Raw genomic sequence first — 16049 nt, forward strand, 5'->3', positions numbered from 1 at the left:
TCTATCCCAAAGGATCCACACCCTTTTTGGGACAAACTCTGAGCCTGCTGAGGCAAGAATAACAACAGTTCTCCCCAGGGTAGCAGCGAGACGGTCTAGAGAGCTACTCATCCACACCGGCAACCGGGGGAAAGCCACCCACACCGGGCACTCGTGGAGACAAACTGGTCGATATTGAAAGACGAGCTCCAAGGAATGGAAAGGACAGCATCACCTAGAAACATGAAAGACCGACCCAGAAGCGAATCCATGACTTTCCAGGACACACAATGCAATAGAAAGAACCCTTCTCCCAAATATCTTGTTGCATAGCAATCAGTCATGGTATCACACTCATACACCAGGAACTCTCGCAAATCATGGGAGACGGCACCCGGCCCGTGAAGAAGAAATAAAGTCCTCCATATGCACAAGCTTTTCGAGCTCTGGTTTGATAGTATCGAATTCCAAATGACAAACAGATGCATGCTTCCTACCATTCTCGCGCAGATCCTTCCGAGCTTATTCACTCTCCCGACCTTGAACATCTTGGCAGAGGATCTTCCAGGCTTCTTCCTTGGACAAGGGGGGAACCCCCCTTTCAGTTTGGTGGAGGACTCCTCTGGCGGCATCTCCACCTGAGGTTTTGTCGCGTTATCACTAGAGGTCGGTTGGGGCTGAACGATCTGTGGAGAGCTTGGGGGCAAAGATGAACTACCAGTCAGAATTGCCTTGGATGCAACTCCCCTCGGGGCTCCCACTCCCTTACAGCACTCACCTACTACCCTTAAAGCCTCAGACATCAAGTACAGATCAATAAGAGCCCGTTTGCACTTCGACCAACATCCTTCTACATTAGAACATGGAGGGGTCGCACATGCACAGGAAGGCTCGAGGCTCAAGGCTCGAAGCAGCTCCTTCTCCCTCACCCGATCGGCTATCATTGGCCCTGGTTTTCAATATGCCGGAGTGAGGCTGTTTAAACATTAGTGGTTAAACCTCCATCTTTTTCTCTCTTAAGGACAGCTTTGGCGGAGAACGATTGGAGAGTCCTTGATCGTTCGATTTTATCCTCAAATTCTGAGCCGTTAGATTATTTTTTGAACGTGGGCCCTTTGATCAATGTCAACCATCGGATGCAAATCAGTTACGGGCGTTGTCCATCTTGCCTTCAGAGGCAACGTTCAGAAATTTTAACAAAATCACCTTCTGCAAATGCGTGCACGCTTCTTCTTAAAGGGTTTGAGGAGCGTTGTGATAGAGATCAACCAAGGTTTGAGACGTGCATCTGCAATTCTGCAAATGGCTAGCGGTGCTGTTGCTAGGATATTTACTCTCGTTCAAATCTCCGCAAGTTTTCAAACAAATCTAAAATATGGCGATGCTCACTGACCACAGATGTTGCGAAGATTTAAGATTATGATGTACACGTTCAATGCAAGGAAAGCCGACCTGCATCCACTCGAGATAGGCCACAAGTCTCTTTCCTAGTAAGTACTTTCGTCATAGGATTTTCGGTGGTAGCTGTTTGTTTTATCGTTTTTAAAACTAGTGAATGGTGGTGTATCTCTGACATTCTGAATTTACTTAGCAGATTTCTTCTCTCTTGTGAAAGCGAACTCGAAAATTCCCAGCTGCTAAATGACCAATGATGTAATTTGAAATGACCAGTGACGTACTTGAATGGACAATTTCCCGTCGGAAACAGTACCACATGCAACTTTTTTTATCCGATTCTGACGGCTTGTTCGTCCGCTGTGTTTTGATCTTTCATCTAATCAGAACAGCCTATTTTCTACTCTCTCCTCCTCTAATCCGATCAGATTTGTACAACGAAAAACAACATTGAGGATCTACGAAAACCTCTTCATGATTCCCACCTATCTTGCTACTTGCCCTCTTGACATTGATCTTCGACACATCTGAGATGGGTCGAGAGAGTTTGAAATACTCTCAAAGCTATGAGGAGAGGTTATTCACCAGCTGTAGCAGTGGCTCGTGCGGAGCACAAGTTTCCCACTAATAGATCTTGATGGAGTGAGGTTAATTATTTATTTGTTAAAATAGTAAATGTCACTTGGTAAAAGTGTTTTGTAAAGAAGCAAATAATGGTGGTTGACGATTAGAAAAATAGACCAAAAGTTTGGCTAAACTAGCAATGGGACACAATGCTCGAGGCTTGTGTGTGAACATCATGAACTCATTGCACTTGATGGTGTGTGTCATCAGACAACAACATACTCTCTAGTGTGTTTCTTCCTATTTTATACAAAAATGGCATTTGAGATCAAACGACACACTCTCCAATGTGTTCCTTCCTTGGATGGCCATGCTCATATCAAGAATTAGGCTCCTCTTCTCTACTCCACAGAAAGTCCCTCCTATACCCTTAGCCAACAGCCAAGACTACTGATAATCTCAAATATGGTCGAATAGCGGTCATAGATGAGGAAAAGCCTTGCAGAGCACTAACAATCTGGATTGAAGGCATGCATAAGCCCAACTTGCCTCACAACTAGGCCGAAATGCTGCCAAAACCCTATCATAGCTAGGCTCACGTGCTAAGATGGTACTTAAAGAGCAAAGGGGTGGGGGAGGCTCATGGATGATGATGGCAACTTGGCAAGGGCTGATGGATGATGGTATACATCTGGATTCCAAAGTGATAATGATAATAATACCAACCAAGCAACCAAGCAAGCACACGCCAGAGTCCAGACTCGAGAGTCGGTACTTTCGGTGGAGCGCATTATTTCCTTCTTTTCGCAGGAGAGGCTGGTCCACCGTCACTCACTCATGAGAGTGTCATCAACACTGGCTAGCATCTTTCTTTCTGAGTAGCTTGCTGATGCCAACAACACAAAGTGCTTTGCTCTTCCCTCTCTCTCTCGAGTCTCTCTCTCTCTCTCTCTGCTTTCTAACTTCTGAGCAGTAGACTGTAGAGTCATCCGAACAACAAGCAGAAAGAATACGAAACAATGCCAAGACGGTTGCACCAATCACATACTCGCACCACGCAAAACCCCAAGCTCGTACTGGTACCACGGCTTTCCTTGCCAAATTCACACTTATTAATAACATCTCATCAGACCTTCCCCTCCCTCTAATCACAGAGCGTCCTTCATCAATCGCTTCTTCCGTTTCTCCTTCCCGTCTTTCTCTACTAGGTACCACCACTGCTACTACTCTAGTGCGTTTGACCCTTCTCATCGGAGTCCCGACCACACCTTACCATATAATATTTAGTACAATTCCTTCTTTTCTTCCGTTTCTCCTTCCCTTTCTCCAGGTACTCTGCGTTTTGACCCTTCTCAGCTACGTCCCTCCTTAGTACCGGACCTTTTCTCCCTGCCTTGTTATATAATACAGCAGCCCAGTACGTCTTTCACTCTTTCTTACCGCTAGTCGCCCCTGCCTTCAAGGCTGACCTAGCCGTCGCTTCTAACCGCTCCCGTCCTCTCCCACCTGACAACCCAACTTGCGCACATCTACACAAACGTCGCCATCTTCCCAACTCTCTTATTCCACTCCTCAATTTGACCCTAACCAGCCATCTGTTGATCTCTCTGCTCCGGATCGTTGAATTGCAGCCCGGAAAGGCTTATGATGTGGCGGAAGCTTTTCGAACTTCCTTAGCAAGGTTTGGCCCTCACTAGTTAGTCAGAGAAGGCTGCCGATTGCGTGTTGAATTCAAAGATTGGCTACTGCTTTCCTATCGACTTTCGTCCCTCCACAGAAATTGTAAAGGAATCAATGGATCCCTTCCTGCAGATATCTCGTCGGATTCTCATATTTGGACGACGAATTGCTGTCCAGTAATGATTTTATGCTGACACTGGTGTTGCTTATGTGTCTTCTTCAGGTACTTGTGTGAAGAATTATATATTCAAGGCGCAAAGCCCCCTTTTGGGTTCTGAGTACGTTCGCAGAAAAGCAAGCTTCGATGGCAAACCGTTGTACTCTTGGTAAGGGACGCCATTGTGGTGAAGCTTGGAGCAGAGGTCTTTCGAGTCTTGAGGTGCGTTACCTACAGGATTTACGCAAGATTTCCCTTTTCCGGATCTTGCTCACCGTTATAGTCGTTTGTGCACCTATTGTCTAAGCACTGCGTGATAGCACCTGGAAATTGTAATAGTCGATGATCCTCTTACATTTGACAGGTCTTCCGACGAGATCTGATCACTCACACCCGCAGCCCTGGATAATTTCTCCTGAAAGTCTCGTGTTGGGCGTCGTGGCCAGCCACAAAGTACTAACGACTTCTCTTGGAACGAAACTTAACGTATCGGTACAAGCGAGATTCGTCGCGCAGGGTTTGTCCTTCATCTGGATGGTAGAGCCATTCCCTGTGTAATCGATAACGAAGTTATGATGCCCTTCATTGTCTGTGGAAATTCATCCGAAGAGAGCCCCGCAGATGAGCATATCTCAAGCCCCAACACAGCATCTAGTTCTTCGTCATTTCCTTATCCATCACGCGTTAGGAGCGAGGACCTTTTCAATCGTGCGCCGGAAGAGGTTCATCTCGATTTGAGTCTAGCAACGGTAAATGCTCAAACTAGATATGGTAACAGCGGGGAAAGGAAGGAGCGTGATGCGCCTCATGGGTCGGAAGATGCTGTGGAAAGAATAAAAGAAATGGCTCCCGAAGCCGTGGTTACAGAGTTTGCTAGCAGTTTCCCCTCTAATTGCAGCAGAGAATGGGAGTATCTTCCAAACAAAGGGCTCATCCCAGACGGAACTATGAGGTTGAAAGAGCCTGACCAACAACAAGACGAAGATCCAAACACTCAGAATGCAGAGCCGCGAGTATTCTCGTGCTTCTTTTGTTCACGAAAGTTTTACAGCTCTCAGGCGCTGGGAGGTCATCAGAATGCTCACAAACGCGAGCGGTCAGCCGCAAGGAAGACGCCGAAATTGCCAACGAATTTCCTTCCACAGCGCTATTCGGGTATGTCTCTCCATGGCTCGCCCAGCATAGCTTCGGAAGCCGGCAGCCTTTCACGTTCTCTCGGAATCAAAGCGCATTCTCTCATTCACAAACCCGTGACTTTCCGAATGGATGCTCCTTACAGAGGACCTGGCCTACCGCAAGCTCACCACGGATGGTCACCAGCATTGATTGCTCAACAGCCGGCGGTTGCTAAATGCACGTCGACGGAACTCGCCATAAACAAATCGATGCTTGGAGTGGGGAAATTTGAAGGGCCGTTTGGGTTTGCTGGTAAGATGTCAAGCCCATCCTTCATGGAAGATGAAGGAAGCTTGACATGGCGGGGTAGCTGCAAGAACTGGAATCGTTCTGGTGCAAGCTCGCTGTCGCAGGAAGTAGACAACAACAACAACAACAACAACCAGTCTGCAAGGTTGGCTACACCCTCACAACAAAAGCTCCCTAACGAGGAGACGCTGGATCTCTCACTTAGGCTGTAGCCTCTCGGGGGAACTGGATTTATAAAAACCGGGGCTTCAGGGAAGCAAAATCCATTCTTGGCGATGCTGACTGAGGAAAACTTGAAACAGAGATGAACTTGAACGTTAAGGCAAAGGTGATTAAAGCAGAGGAGGAGATGATCTGAGAGCTTGAGCAAGGTTTATATTCTACATACTGTGCTAGAAGCTGTCTGAAACGGTTTCTCAAAGGAATTCCAGTGCCATAGCTTGCTCCTGTTTGCTGGAACCATCCCAGCCTTCAGAGAAGGACCTCTCGCTTTGGTTGGACTGGAAACATTTTGTATTGCTGCTCTTCTTCTTCTTCTTCTTCTTCTTCTTCTTGAAACACACAACTCAGAGCCTGACTCGAGGCTCTCCCCAATTTTTGCTGTGTGAGACACCTTCATCCTCCCTATGTACAATATACTTATATATTTTTCCTTTTCTTTCATTGTGCTCAAGTGAATAGTCACGACGTGACCTACACATTAGTTTGGGAAAGCTACATATAATGTTTTGGAGTTGGTACTATTCCACGTTGGTTTTCCTAGAGCACAATTCTTCACGTATCATGGAAGGGGGTCTTCTCTGCTGAAACAAGTTGAATACATTCAAAAGGCCTGCCCTAGAAGCTGAGAGAAGAAGAAGAAGAAGAAAAGAAAAAGAAGAAGAGAGAGAGAGAGAGAGGGGTAGAGAGAAAGGGGGAGAAAAAAATGGGGAGAGAGAAAGGGGGAGAAAAAAATGGGGACCAAAATAGCAAAAAATTCACATCATTTTCCCTTTTTTAAACAGAAACACCTTTACTAAAACCTTCCCTCCTCAAGGTAGGCCAAAAACTCAACTTAGAGCTTGTGTGATGTTGCAATTGTCGTCATAGTTTTTAGGTTTTTTACATGTGTGCTAACACTATAGAGAAGTTGTCACTTCCTAAAATAGTATGAAGAAATCGCTTCTCGTTATCGAGAGGCTATTTCCCTTCTTAAAACTACATGAGAAACTAGTAATGCATGATCAGATCGGCCATAAATAGAACTTGGTTTGTCTAATGGTAGAAGTGGGGCACTTTTGTGTTTGTGCTTTGTTGCTATCTAATGCTTTTCTAAGAATTATAGATTCTTACAAGTTTGAATTACACGATCTTGAATTGAAAACATCATCAAGAAAAATAGCACAATAATTATATTCATAAGAAACACTAAGGAAATTTCTTTTTCAAAAATACCATGGATGGTTTATATATTCGATGTTTTTAGTAGTAATATTTTTTTGCAAGGAGGGTGTCCTTTGAGATTGTTATAACTCTATTGTCCAATGTATCAAAATTTGTTATGTATTTTTTTTCTAACGTGATTGCCTTGTCTATGCTCTTTGTTTTTGCTAGAATATCTACATCAAAATTATCATCAAAAGGTAGATATTGTTCTACGTCTAATTTCATCCTAGCTCTGGTTGATGTTTGTGAGTTTGAATTTGTGTCACTAGATTATTGGTGTGGCCAATGTATTTTTTTCCATTATGCTTGCAAGTTATGCAGTGAATCACATGTTGCTATTGCAAGCCAGTGAATCACATGTTGCTATTACAAGCCATTTTGTCGAGCGTAATTATAGTTCTTGTTCATGGGTGGGTCTGCTTCCTAGACAAGCAAGGCAACAACAAAGAAGTGCATATGTTTTGGTTGTTATTCTAAAATTAAAATTGATCTGTTAGTTTTTTTTGTACAATCATGCATCAAGTAGCAATGGTGTGTATACCTTTATTTTTTTTGGCGAACGGATCCATCCTTGCTTGTCCACTAAATCAAACACCAATTACCTGGTTACCTTTTCGACTACCAATAGGCTTTTATCATTGGAGTTCCTATATCCAACTCGTCCAAGACCTTATTCAGTGTTGTCCTCCGATCCAATGCCATCAAGCCCATCAGGTGGCGATCAATATAGACACTGAACCCATAGGGTAGCAACTTGATGCAGTAGCATGATATGTAGTTTGCTTGGCTATTGAGTAACTCTTGTGCTTCACCTTGTAGCATGTGCAGATTGCGCGCTCGCCAATATTTATGTCTAGCTTCCTTAATATATTTTTCACAAGTCTTGCAAACCAGTTGATTATGTAATCAGTAGTAGAACCCTTCTATTATTGTGGTTCCTGTTAATTTATCACGATAGTTTTGAATATCACCATTCTTAAATTGATCGGTGTCCTTGTTTTGTGTGATTCGTTGCTTGCATTGTTACACAAATTCATTCGGCTTCCCGTACAAAGGGATTCCTCGTATATATGCATCTGGTTCCTCACCTGCATTGTTAGCTAGCTTCATCTATGGTATCATTAAGTAGCACATTTTTTGTTTACTTGGTGTTGCTGGCTTCATGTCGACTTGCGACTTATACAACTCGAATAGCTATAACACAGTATATGTACTAGGCATTTGTCAGTCAAAATCTCCAAAAGGTTATTCTATTGAATCAGATGCTAAAAGAAGGATGTTGCTCATTGCTTACCTAGTTTGGGTCCATTGCTAATGATGCAGGCAGTAGCTCATGTCCAAACAATCGATCTGCACGTATGGAATCAAAGATATAAATTATCAAAATAGTATTTACTTCTTCTAATATTTACTTCTTCAAAGTTATAAATTTATGAAAATAATGTTTACTTCTTCTAATATAAGATGCAATATCTTCTAGAATTGGATAGGCTCAAAGTCGTCCGGTGTTAATTGTCTTAAAATACAAAGGTTGCATTGTGTTGTGAATTTGGATAGCATAATGTATGCCAGGCCGAGCGTGAATGCTTCTCGAATGAGCACCATGGCTTTTGTTGAGATCGTGCACCCTTGTGCATTGTGACCTGTGACAGCATAGGCGAGTGTGATCGAAAATGTTGTCTTGTGGGACCATTAGCTATTGATAAGTTTTCTCCACTGTCTACGTTTGTGCAGGATGATCAGTTGTGATGTTATCTCCATGACTGCATGGATAGCTGTGATCTCATCACCATTTTTTGATGAGCGCTAGATGTTAGTGACTATGACAATAGCACCATTGGATGCTCCTATAGTCAGATCGATATGTTCTGTGATCATTATCGTAGCCCCTCTTGCGATCTCATTGAGCTCATGGAATTCCTTGTCTTCTAGCCATTCTTGCAATGCCGAGTCATCTCTTAACATTTGTGATTAATGTGCCTGCATCATTGTTTACTTGGGTGTAGCCATTTTTTGTGAGGTTCAGGGACTTTTCTATATATAGGTATCTTGCATGACCCATAACTTATGCATTTCTCAATAGAATTCGGCAAACTTTGTCTTCAAGTTGTAGTACACATTCCAAACTTGAACATGAAAGCAAAAAATTATGGAATAAGGATTTGGAATGAGACCGTTAAAGCATCACAAGTGCTATGTTGCATGTGAAGCATGCATCCTGAAGACTACATGATATAACAATTTATTCAAAAACATCAAATTTTTGTTTTATACATACATGCAACCAAGTAATCATTCAAAAGTACACTACGTGAGCTTCTCGTCAACCCAAGGACACACCTAAATGAGATCATTATGCATGGGTTAACAGGCCTCCAATGTTGTGCTAAAGTGATCCATACCCATTTGAGGGCACGCTCCATAACTTTTTTTTTATTTGTTGAAAACCAAAACGGATTGAAATTTTGGAATCAAAACTATTAGGACTAGTGCATGGTGGTCAATTTGTGCATGTGCAAAGATATTTTAACAAATCCAACACTATTTACAATTTTGAATTGTTTCTTTTTCCATGCATTTGGTTGCTATATGGCTCATAAGCATGCCAAAGGTCATTGCATTTAATAATACACAGCATCAAACCCGATAGCGTGCCCTTTGGCCTATTTGTGTTTTGAAGCATTTTAGGCCACATTACACTTGTTTGGGATATCCAATTCTACTGACATGTATCGCTGGAGGGGGGAAAACCGATGGCTGAAACTTTGCTACTCCCGCGAATTTCGAATGTTAACACCTCCCGCCTATCAAATCTTGGAAGATTAAGTACGTGCAACATGTCCTCGCCCTTCAAACGCCTTGCAACCCGCACGCACCTCGACGTAACCTTGTGTAGACTTTGGTTTGCCATTGTCTTCTTTCGGGTAAGTTGTCTTTTATTCTTTGCTTGCCTCACCAACTAGCTTCTTTGGGTCTATTTTGGATTGATGGTGGCCATGGCGTCAATGACAACATGCAGCTCGCCATGGCTTGCAAGAGAAGCAAACACAGGCTGCGAGACAAGAAAGTCGAAAAGCCAGGTCAAGGCAGAGTGCATGTCAAGGAAAGTGCTGGCACGGCATCGAATCGGCAACGGAAGACACTTTTGCAACATCTGCGAAGGGAGAAACAATGAGAAGAAAGAAGACTCCTTGCATAGCAACAACAAGAAGCGGTTGCACATGCATGCATTCAATCATTGTGGTATCACAATTGGTGGGAGCATTCGAGGCAGCAACATCAAGCCATTCAAGTGATTACTAGTCTCGAGTCTTCATAAGCTTTAGCCTGCACCCTAAAGTTCGTAGATTAACAACCCTACCAACACCTCGGGAGATGCACGCCCAAGATGCGATGCTCGCTAAACCCTAAGAAATGTGGCCTATAGAAAGTGAAAGGGGTGCACAGCTTCGATCAACTAGCTGCAAAGAGGGTGACATTAGCTATGTCGGTGTCCCCTGAAACAAAGGAGAAACGGGGTGCACAAGGTTGAACATGTTGTCAATCAGGACCAACGTGGCTCCAGCGGTTGAATGTAGAGTAGAAGCAATGCACGATCATCCCGATCCGAGAAGTCTGTGGCCTTCAACAAAACGTAAGAAAAGAAGAGACAGCCTAAGGGCGAAAGATCATTGCTATAATGATGACGTTTGTCATGAAAATACGAGAGTTTCTTCAAATAGAAAAGACATCTGTAAGAAGCGGACATGATACAAGGTGTTTGAGGAGCACATCATACACATGCTAGATACAATGCAAGTCAATGGTGCCTAAACCAGCCCGGTGGTTGCAACATCATAGGCTAGTTCATCTCAATTGCCAATTATGTGATTGTCTTGAACTAGCGTGTTTGAACCGATATTAGTTGTTGTCATGGTTGAGCAGAAATTAACAGCAATATATTTCACAATATATTGTTCTTTTACTAAACCAGCCGGGTGGTTGGAACATCATGCAACTACGGTTGCTTCAGCTCAATCACCAGTTATGTGATTATCCTGAACTAGCGTGGTTGAATAGACATTAGTTATTGACCAGCCTGGTGGTTGAAATTATTGTGTTTCTTAGTACTTAAATTCATTAAATTTAATTTCCTACTATTCAGGTCATATACCACTGTTAAATTGTGAAATTTAGAGATGAAAAGCAATATACTTGTTCTTGTCTAATATATGAAGTCGAGACCGTCAGGCTAAACCATCCCAGTGGTTGAAATTGTAACAGTGTCCTAAACCATCCCGGCGGTTGAAATTGTAACAGTGTCCTAAACCATCCCGGTGGTTGAAATTGTGACTGTCCTAAACGTGTCCTAAACCAACCTGGTGGTTGACTACCCTAAACATGTCCTAAACCAGCCCGGTGATTGAAATTGTGACTGTCCTAAACCAACGTGATGGTTGAAAATTGTTTTGCCTCATTATATACTTTAATTAGACTGTGTTTTGTATTCTTTTAGATGTAGCAAAAAGGGGGCTCATTGTTTTGTTATTCTTGCATGTTGGGTTAGTAGACGAAGTTGTATCTCAAGTTTAAGGATCAGAATCCGAACATTTCAATTGGGCAGAGAAGCTTTGAGCATTATAAGCCCTGGTGCGTCAGGAAACTCAAAGACATGAATGTTTGTTGTTGCAAAACACACATAGACTTTGACCTAGCCCGACAAGCTATAAATGACTTGAGATCTGGTCGTGTTGGAGCATTGCTCCATGGGGATCAATGCCCATGCCTCCCAGATGAATGTGCAGTCTTCTAAAGGTCACTTGGATCCTCATCGTGTGTTGCAAGGGAGGGCACATTTTGTAGCCTAAGGTCTACAGCCAATGGTTTGTCCAAAGGGAGACCGTGAGTGGCACACGATTGAATGCATTCGCAGCACATGCAAGCATTGCAGTTTGAAGCTGCAGAGGAAGACATTCAATGTCTGCCCAAATGAAATGAGGGAAGACAACCATGTTGCTCTAAAATAGAGGAGATTTGAAAATGTCAATGCTGAAGGATCTGATAAAAAGAGATGGCTACTGTCATATAAGAGCACCGAGCCAAGGGAGCTTGTAGGTCACGTGGTTCAATCCATCACAAAATATGTGCTTCACAATTTCACCTAGAGAATTATTCTTTTCAAGAACAAGATGAGATACAAATGCTCACTGTTACAACAAGCAGATAACAATTCTTGTGCATATCACGTACAATCATTTGCTTGATCCTTCCACGCCTAATGCCAATCTGCTTGTTGCTGACTCACAAGAGTCCATGTCAGTGCAATGCACGAACCATTTCTACATTTCAGATGATAGGGAACATGACATCCTATTTGTGCAACATGCTTTTCTACTACATTGGGAATGGTTGAAAAAGGAAAATCCCCATGCAAAAAATATAAAACAACATTGGGTGTGGTCAGATGGTGCTGCCTCTCAATTTAAATCAACCCATGGATTCTACTTCATCTCAAGGTTCAAATCCCTGACGAGCCTAGATATGTTTTCCCTCTACGTTGAGATGGAGTGACAAACAATGGAAAGACAAATGACTCACCACAGTTTGGAGAGAGTTTCGATGACCTCATTGATTGTCTGGAAGAGGGGGATAATTTTGTACTTGTTGCAGATTCTGGGGAGAATGAGGAAGATGACCCATACTTTCTATTGCAATGCATAAAGTGTAAGTACAAGGTTGAGGAAACATTTAAGGATAATTGGGGAACAACCTACAAGAAGTGGGATGTAGTAGTCGGAGCTTTATGGTACAAAACAACATCCAAGAGAGGCCACAATTACGAATTGCTACATAAGAGTCCACAAACATGTGTATACTCTCATCTAGTAAGAGCTATTAAGTTCTAGATGTAACTTATGCCACAATGAAAGAAGGGCAAGAGTGTCTTCAAATTGGATTTAGACATGCATGAGCACATCTTGGGGTGTCTTGGAGCAGTGGATGAGGACGACTGAGATAGTACTAAGAAAATGTATGTAGTCTCATTGCAAGGAAGCAATATGTCCACTTGTCCTACAAAATAGAATTTGTATTTGAGAGTACTTATTTTTAGGATATCCCAAACCACCACCGTGCTCAAACACTCAAACAAGAGATTTTGTAACAAATTTCTTGCTACAAAAGTAGTGACAACTTGCCCTTTTACCTTGTCAAAGCTGCCATCAAAATTATTGTATGTAGGAAGCAGAATAAACACCATCAAATCCAGAGAACACTACTAATTCTTGTTGTTCTATACTAAAACTTATCTGCCTCAACGTAATATGCTACAATTAATCTCTTAGATCTACACTTGTTCTCCATGTGCAAAATAGATTATCTATAGCTATTGCAATTATGTTGGAGAATAAGAATGTAATGAGTGATAGCAAAGATAGACCCAAAGAGAGACTCACAGGGATGGGCAAGAAGTTCGAGCAAGTTTTTTTGGCAACGACCTATTCCACTTGTGACACCTCTCTTTCTCTCTCTCTCTCTCTCTCTCTCTCTCCCCCTGTGTGTGTGTGTGTGTGTGTGTGTGTGTGTGTGTGTGCGCGCATGTGCACACATGCATAACCTCTCTCTCTCTATGACCTCTCTCTTAGTCTCTCTCTCTCTCTCTCTCTCTCTCTCTCTCTCCCCCTCCCTCTCCTTAGTTGGATGCAACAGACATGAATTCATCATTGTTAAACCCGAGCACATGTTTCTCTTCATGTCTATTTGCATGATGTGTGACCTCTCTCTCTCTCTCTCTCTCTCTCTCTCTCTCTCACTCACACACACACAAACACACACCCCTTAGTTGCATGCCACAAACATGTATTCGTGATTATTAAACCCGAGCACATGTTTCTCTCTATCTATTTGCATGATATAATCTCTCTCTCTCTCTCTCTCTCTCTCTCTCTCTCTCTCTCTCTCCCCTTAGTTGGATGCAATAGACATGAATACATGATTGTTAAACCCAAGCACATGTTTCTCTTCTTGTCTATTTGCATGATGTAACCTCTCTCTCTCTCTCTCTCACACACACACACACACACAACCATCTTAGCTGCATGCAATAGACATGAGTTCGTGATTGTTAAACGTGAGCACATGTGTCTCGCTCTATCTATTTGCACGATGTAATCTCTCTCTCTCTCTCTCTCTGTCTCTCTCTCTCTTTCTCTCTCCCTCCCTCTCTCTATTTCATGAATGCAGATGAAGAAATCATGTGCAAGAATTAGACACAAGTCCATTCTACTTGTTTTTAAACTAAAAATTTAGTACTTCGAGTCTCAAACAATAACAATTTTACTGACATTTCAAAGCAGCATTACAATTCTATTTATTCTTCCATGGGCGGCACATGGAAGGGGTTTTGGGACACAAAATCCTCAACTATCCTAGCATGGTTTGCCAATCGGTGTAGATAGGGCAAGAGACTTGAGCGGAGAATTGTATCCATGCAATCCCCCATAAAAGTGGGTGGGACAATGTATGTGTTTGTGGGATTTTGATCCATCTTCTCTGCATTGTAATCCACAGACAACGTTGCCAAAGGGTTAAAGTGTTGCCAATTGATGTCGGCTAAGCGCTTCCCAAACTTGGGCTTCGCATGCCCCTGTCCTCTTCCTAATCTATGGCATGTGTGGTACATTTATCCTGGCTATACTCAAACACAAAGAAGGGTGTGTAGCCAGTGGCTTGGCAACATTCTCCCTTTAGCAGGACCAATAATCTCTGCAAATTGTCTTGTCGTACCGAGCTCCAAATAGCCATATCAAACTGCCTCCCCACCTCATGTAGGAATGCAGCCAGACCAGGTCTTAATAGGACCGTCTTAACAGGACCTTGTGGCTCCACAGCTCTAATGCCTTAGCCAACAAGGCACCCTAAGTCTTTAGCCTCCTATGCAATAACACCTCATTCAAATAAAAAATCACCAGATTCCTTGAAGCTGGGGGCAATTGTTCATAGCCACCACAAGCCGATGAGATTACAAAAGTGCAATGTTGCATAAAGGAAAAAACAAATTGTATGTAGTTTAATTTCAACAAACATTCATGTAGATGTCAAACTCAAATCCATACCCTACCTCTTAGAAATTGTGCTTCCCCTCCCTCTGTGGTGAGGTGCAAAACTCTCTGCCCCTCTTGCACTGCGAGTTCTATCAAATATTCACACCCTGCATTGCAATCGAGGGGCATGTCTCCATGTTCTGAGAAGGCCTGCAACAACCTCGTCCAAAATAATTGTCCGTGTTGCATGCCACCTACCATAACACAAAGTCAATGCAAGCCCAGCTTGTGTTTTAAACTTTGCCAAAGCTATTACATAATTGCTAAGAAGTACCTCGCACACAACGATATCATTTGCATCGCACACCCATTCCACGGTGCTTATCTCATCCTCCATGAAGTCATCCAAGGGGGTGGCCCTATGCTCCTTACCTTGGTGCACGTAGACCATTACATGCATCATGTGGACCTACATATAACACACACATGAACAAATCAAAATATGTGTAGCATATGCATCATTAAAAAACCCTTTCATGATTACAGCACATACCTCTCTCTTTCCCTGCACACATATTGTAGATCCTGAGTGCACCACCTATGAGCAAAAAAACATCCACTTCTGGCATCCTGTTTCTTCATGCACATGCCTATCCTGCCTGATCTTTATGAGAAGGGCCTCCAATCCTTTCATTGTCCCTATGAATACAAGGACAACATTTTCTGCACGCACTCAATCTACAAGATCGAATGCATTGCAAGATTTCTGTCCAAAACTGTTCCACCACTGAATGACATCCCCTAGTCCAAATATCGGTGTTGCATTAGGGAGGCGAACCACCATGATTTTGCATGAGCTATCTGTGCTCTGACCATCTACCCCTGAATAGTTCCCATGGTTCACCTCCTCCAGAGACTCCAATAACCAGTTGAAGTTCTTGTAATTCTGCTTGTTCTGTAGTGAACTTCCTACGTGGAATGGATTGCATATAATAACCTGCCATTTTGGTGGAATGTGCTTAGTGGATGTCTCCATGCATGTAGACATCTCACATGCAACATAATATGCCTCTCTCGAACCTCCTCGCCCCTAGTTGCATTCAAGAAACTCACAGTCACAAGTGCCTCAACAACGGATTATTGATTTGCATGGATCTTGTTGCTTCTAGACCCTACTTACAAGTGGATTGTTTATGCTCTCTTGGTAGGTCCTCCTTGTTCTCTTTGCATCGACCTGATGCTTGTATGTTTGTAGTTGTAGTCATATTAACTATGGCTGTAGCAGCTAATGAAAATTATGTTTTAGAATCTTGTTTAGGACATTGATTAAAAAACAAAGGAGCATGCTACTTACATGTTTGGGTTAGATGTGTGGATGTAGTTGTACCCCCACCTACACTAGT

General features: G+C 42.8%; 1 protein-coding gene across 3 annotated transcripts; it reads left to right on the forward strand.

Annotated features, from left to right (window-relative positions):
* Nucleotides 1-2881: 2881 nt before the first annotated feature.
* Nucleotides 2882-5861, forward strand: LOC147892401 (uncharacterized). 3 transcript variants are annotated; one of them, XM_087387163.1, is made up of 4 exons: nucleotides 2882-3619; nucleotides 3842-3997; nucleotides 4140-4930; nucleotides 5055-5243. In XM_087387163.1, exons 3-4 carry the CDS (start codon nucleotides 4348-4350, stop codon nucleotides 5099-5101), a joined length of 630 nt encoding a protein of 209 aa, XP_087243289.1. In that variant the 5' UTR covers nucleotides 2882-3619; nucleotides 3842-3997; nucleotides 4140-4347; the 3' UTR covers nucleotides 5102-5243. The 3 variants fall into 3 exon arrangements, with proteins under 3 accessions (XP_087243289.1, XP_087243287.1, XP_087243288.1); XM_087387161.1 differs by having other exon boundaries at nucleotides 2888-3619; nucleotides 4140-5861; XM_087387162.1 differs by lacking the exon at nucleotides 2882-3619 and adding an exon at nucleotides 3626-3720 and having other exon boundaries at nucleotides 4140-5861.
* The last annotated feature ends 10188 nt before the right edge of the window (nucleotides 5862-16049 follow it).

This window comes from Dipteris shenzhenensis, chromosome 16 (genome assembly GCF_047967505.1).
Source record: "Dipteris shenzhenensis isolate YYH24624 ecotype China chromosome 16, Dip_SZ_1.0, whole genome shotgun sequence".
Lineage (NCBI taxonomy): Eukaryota > Viridiplantae > Streptophyta > Polypodiopsida > Gleicheniales > Dipteridaceae > Dipteris > Dipteris shenzhenensis.

Excerpts from the sequence above, each read along its gene's own strand:
- LOC147892401 (XM_087387161.1), top strand. The coding sequence starts at position 4,348 with ATGATGCCCTTCATTGTCTGTGGAAATTCATCCGAAGAGAGCCCCGCA.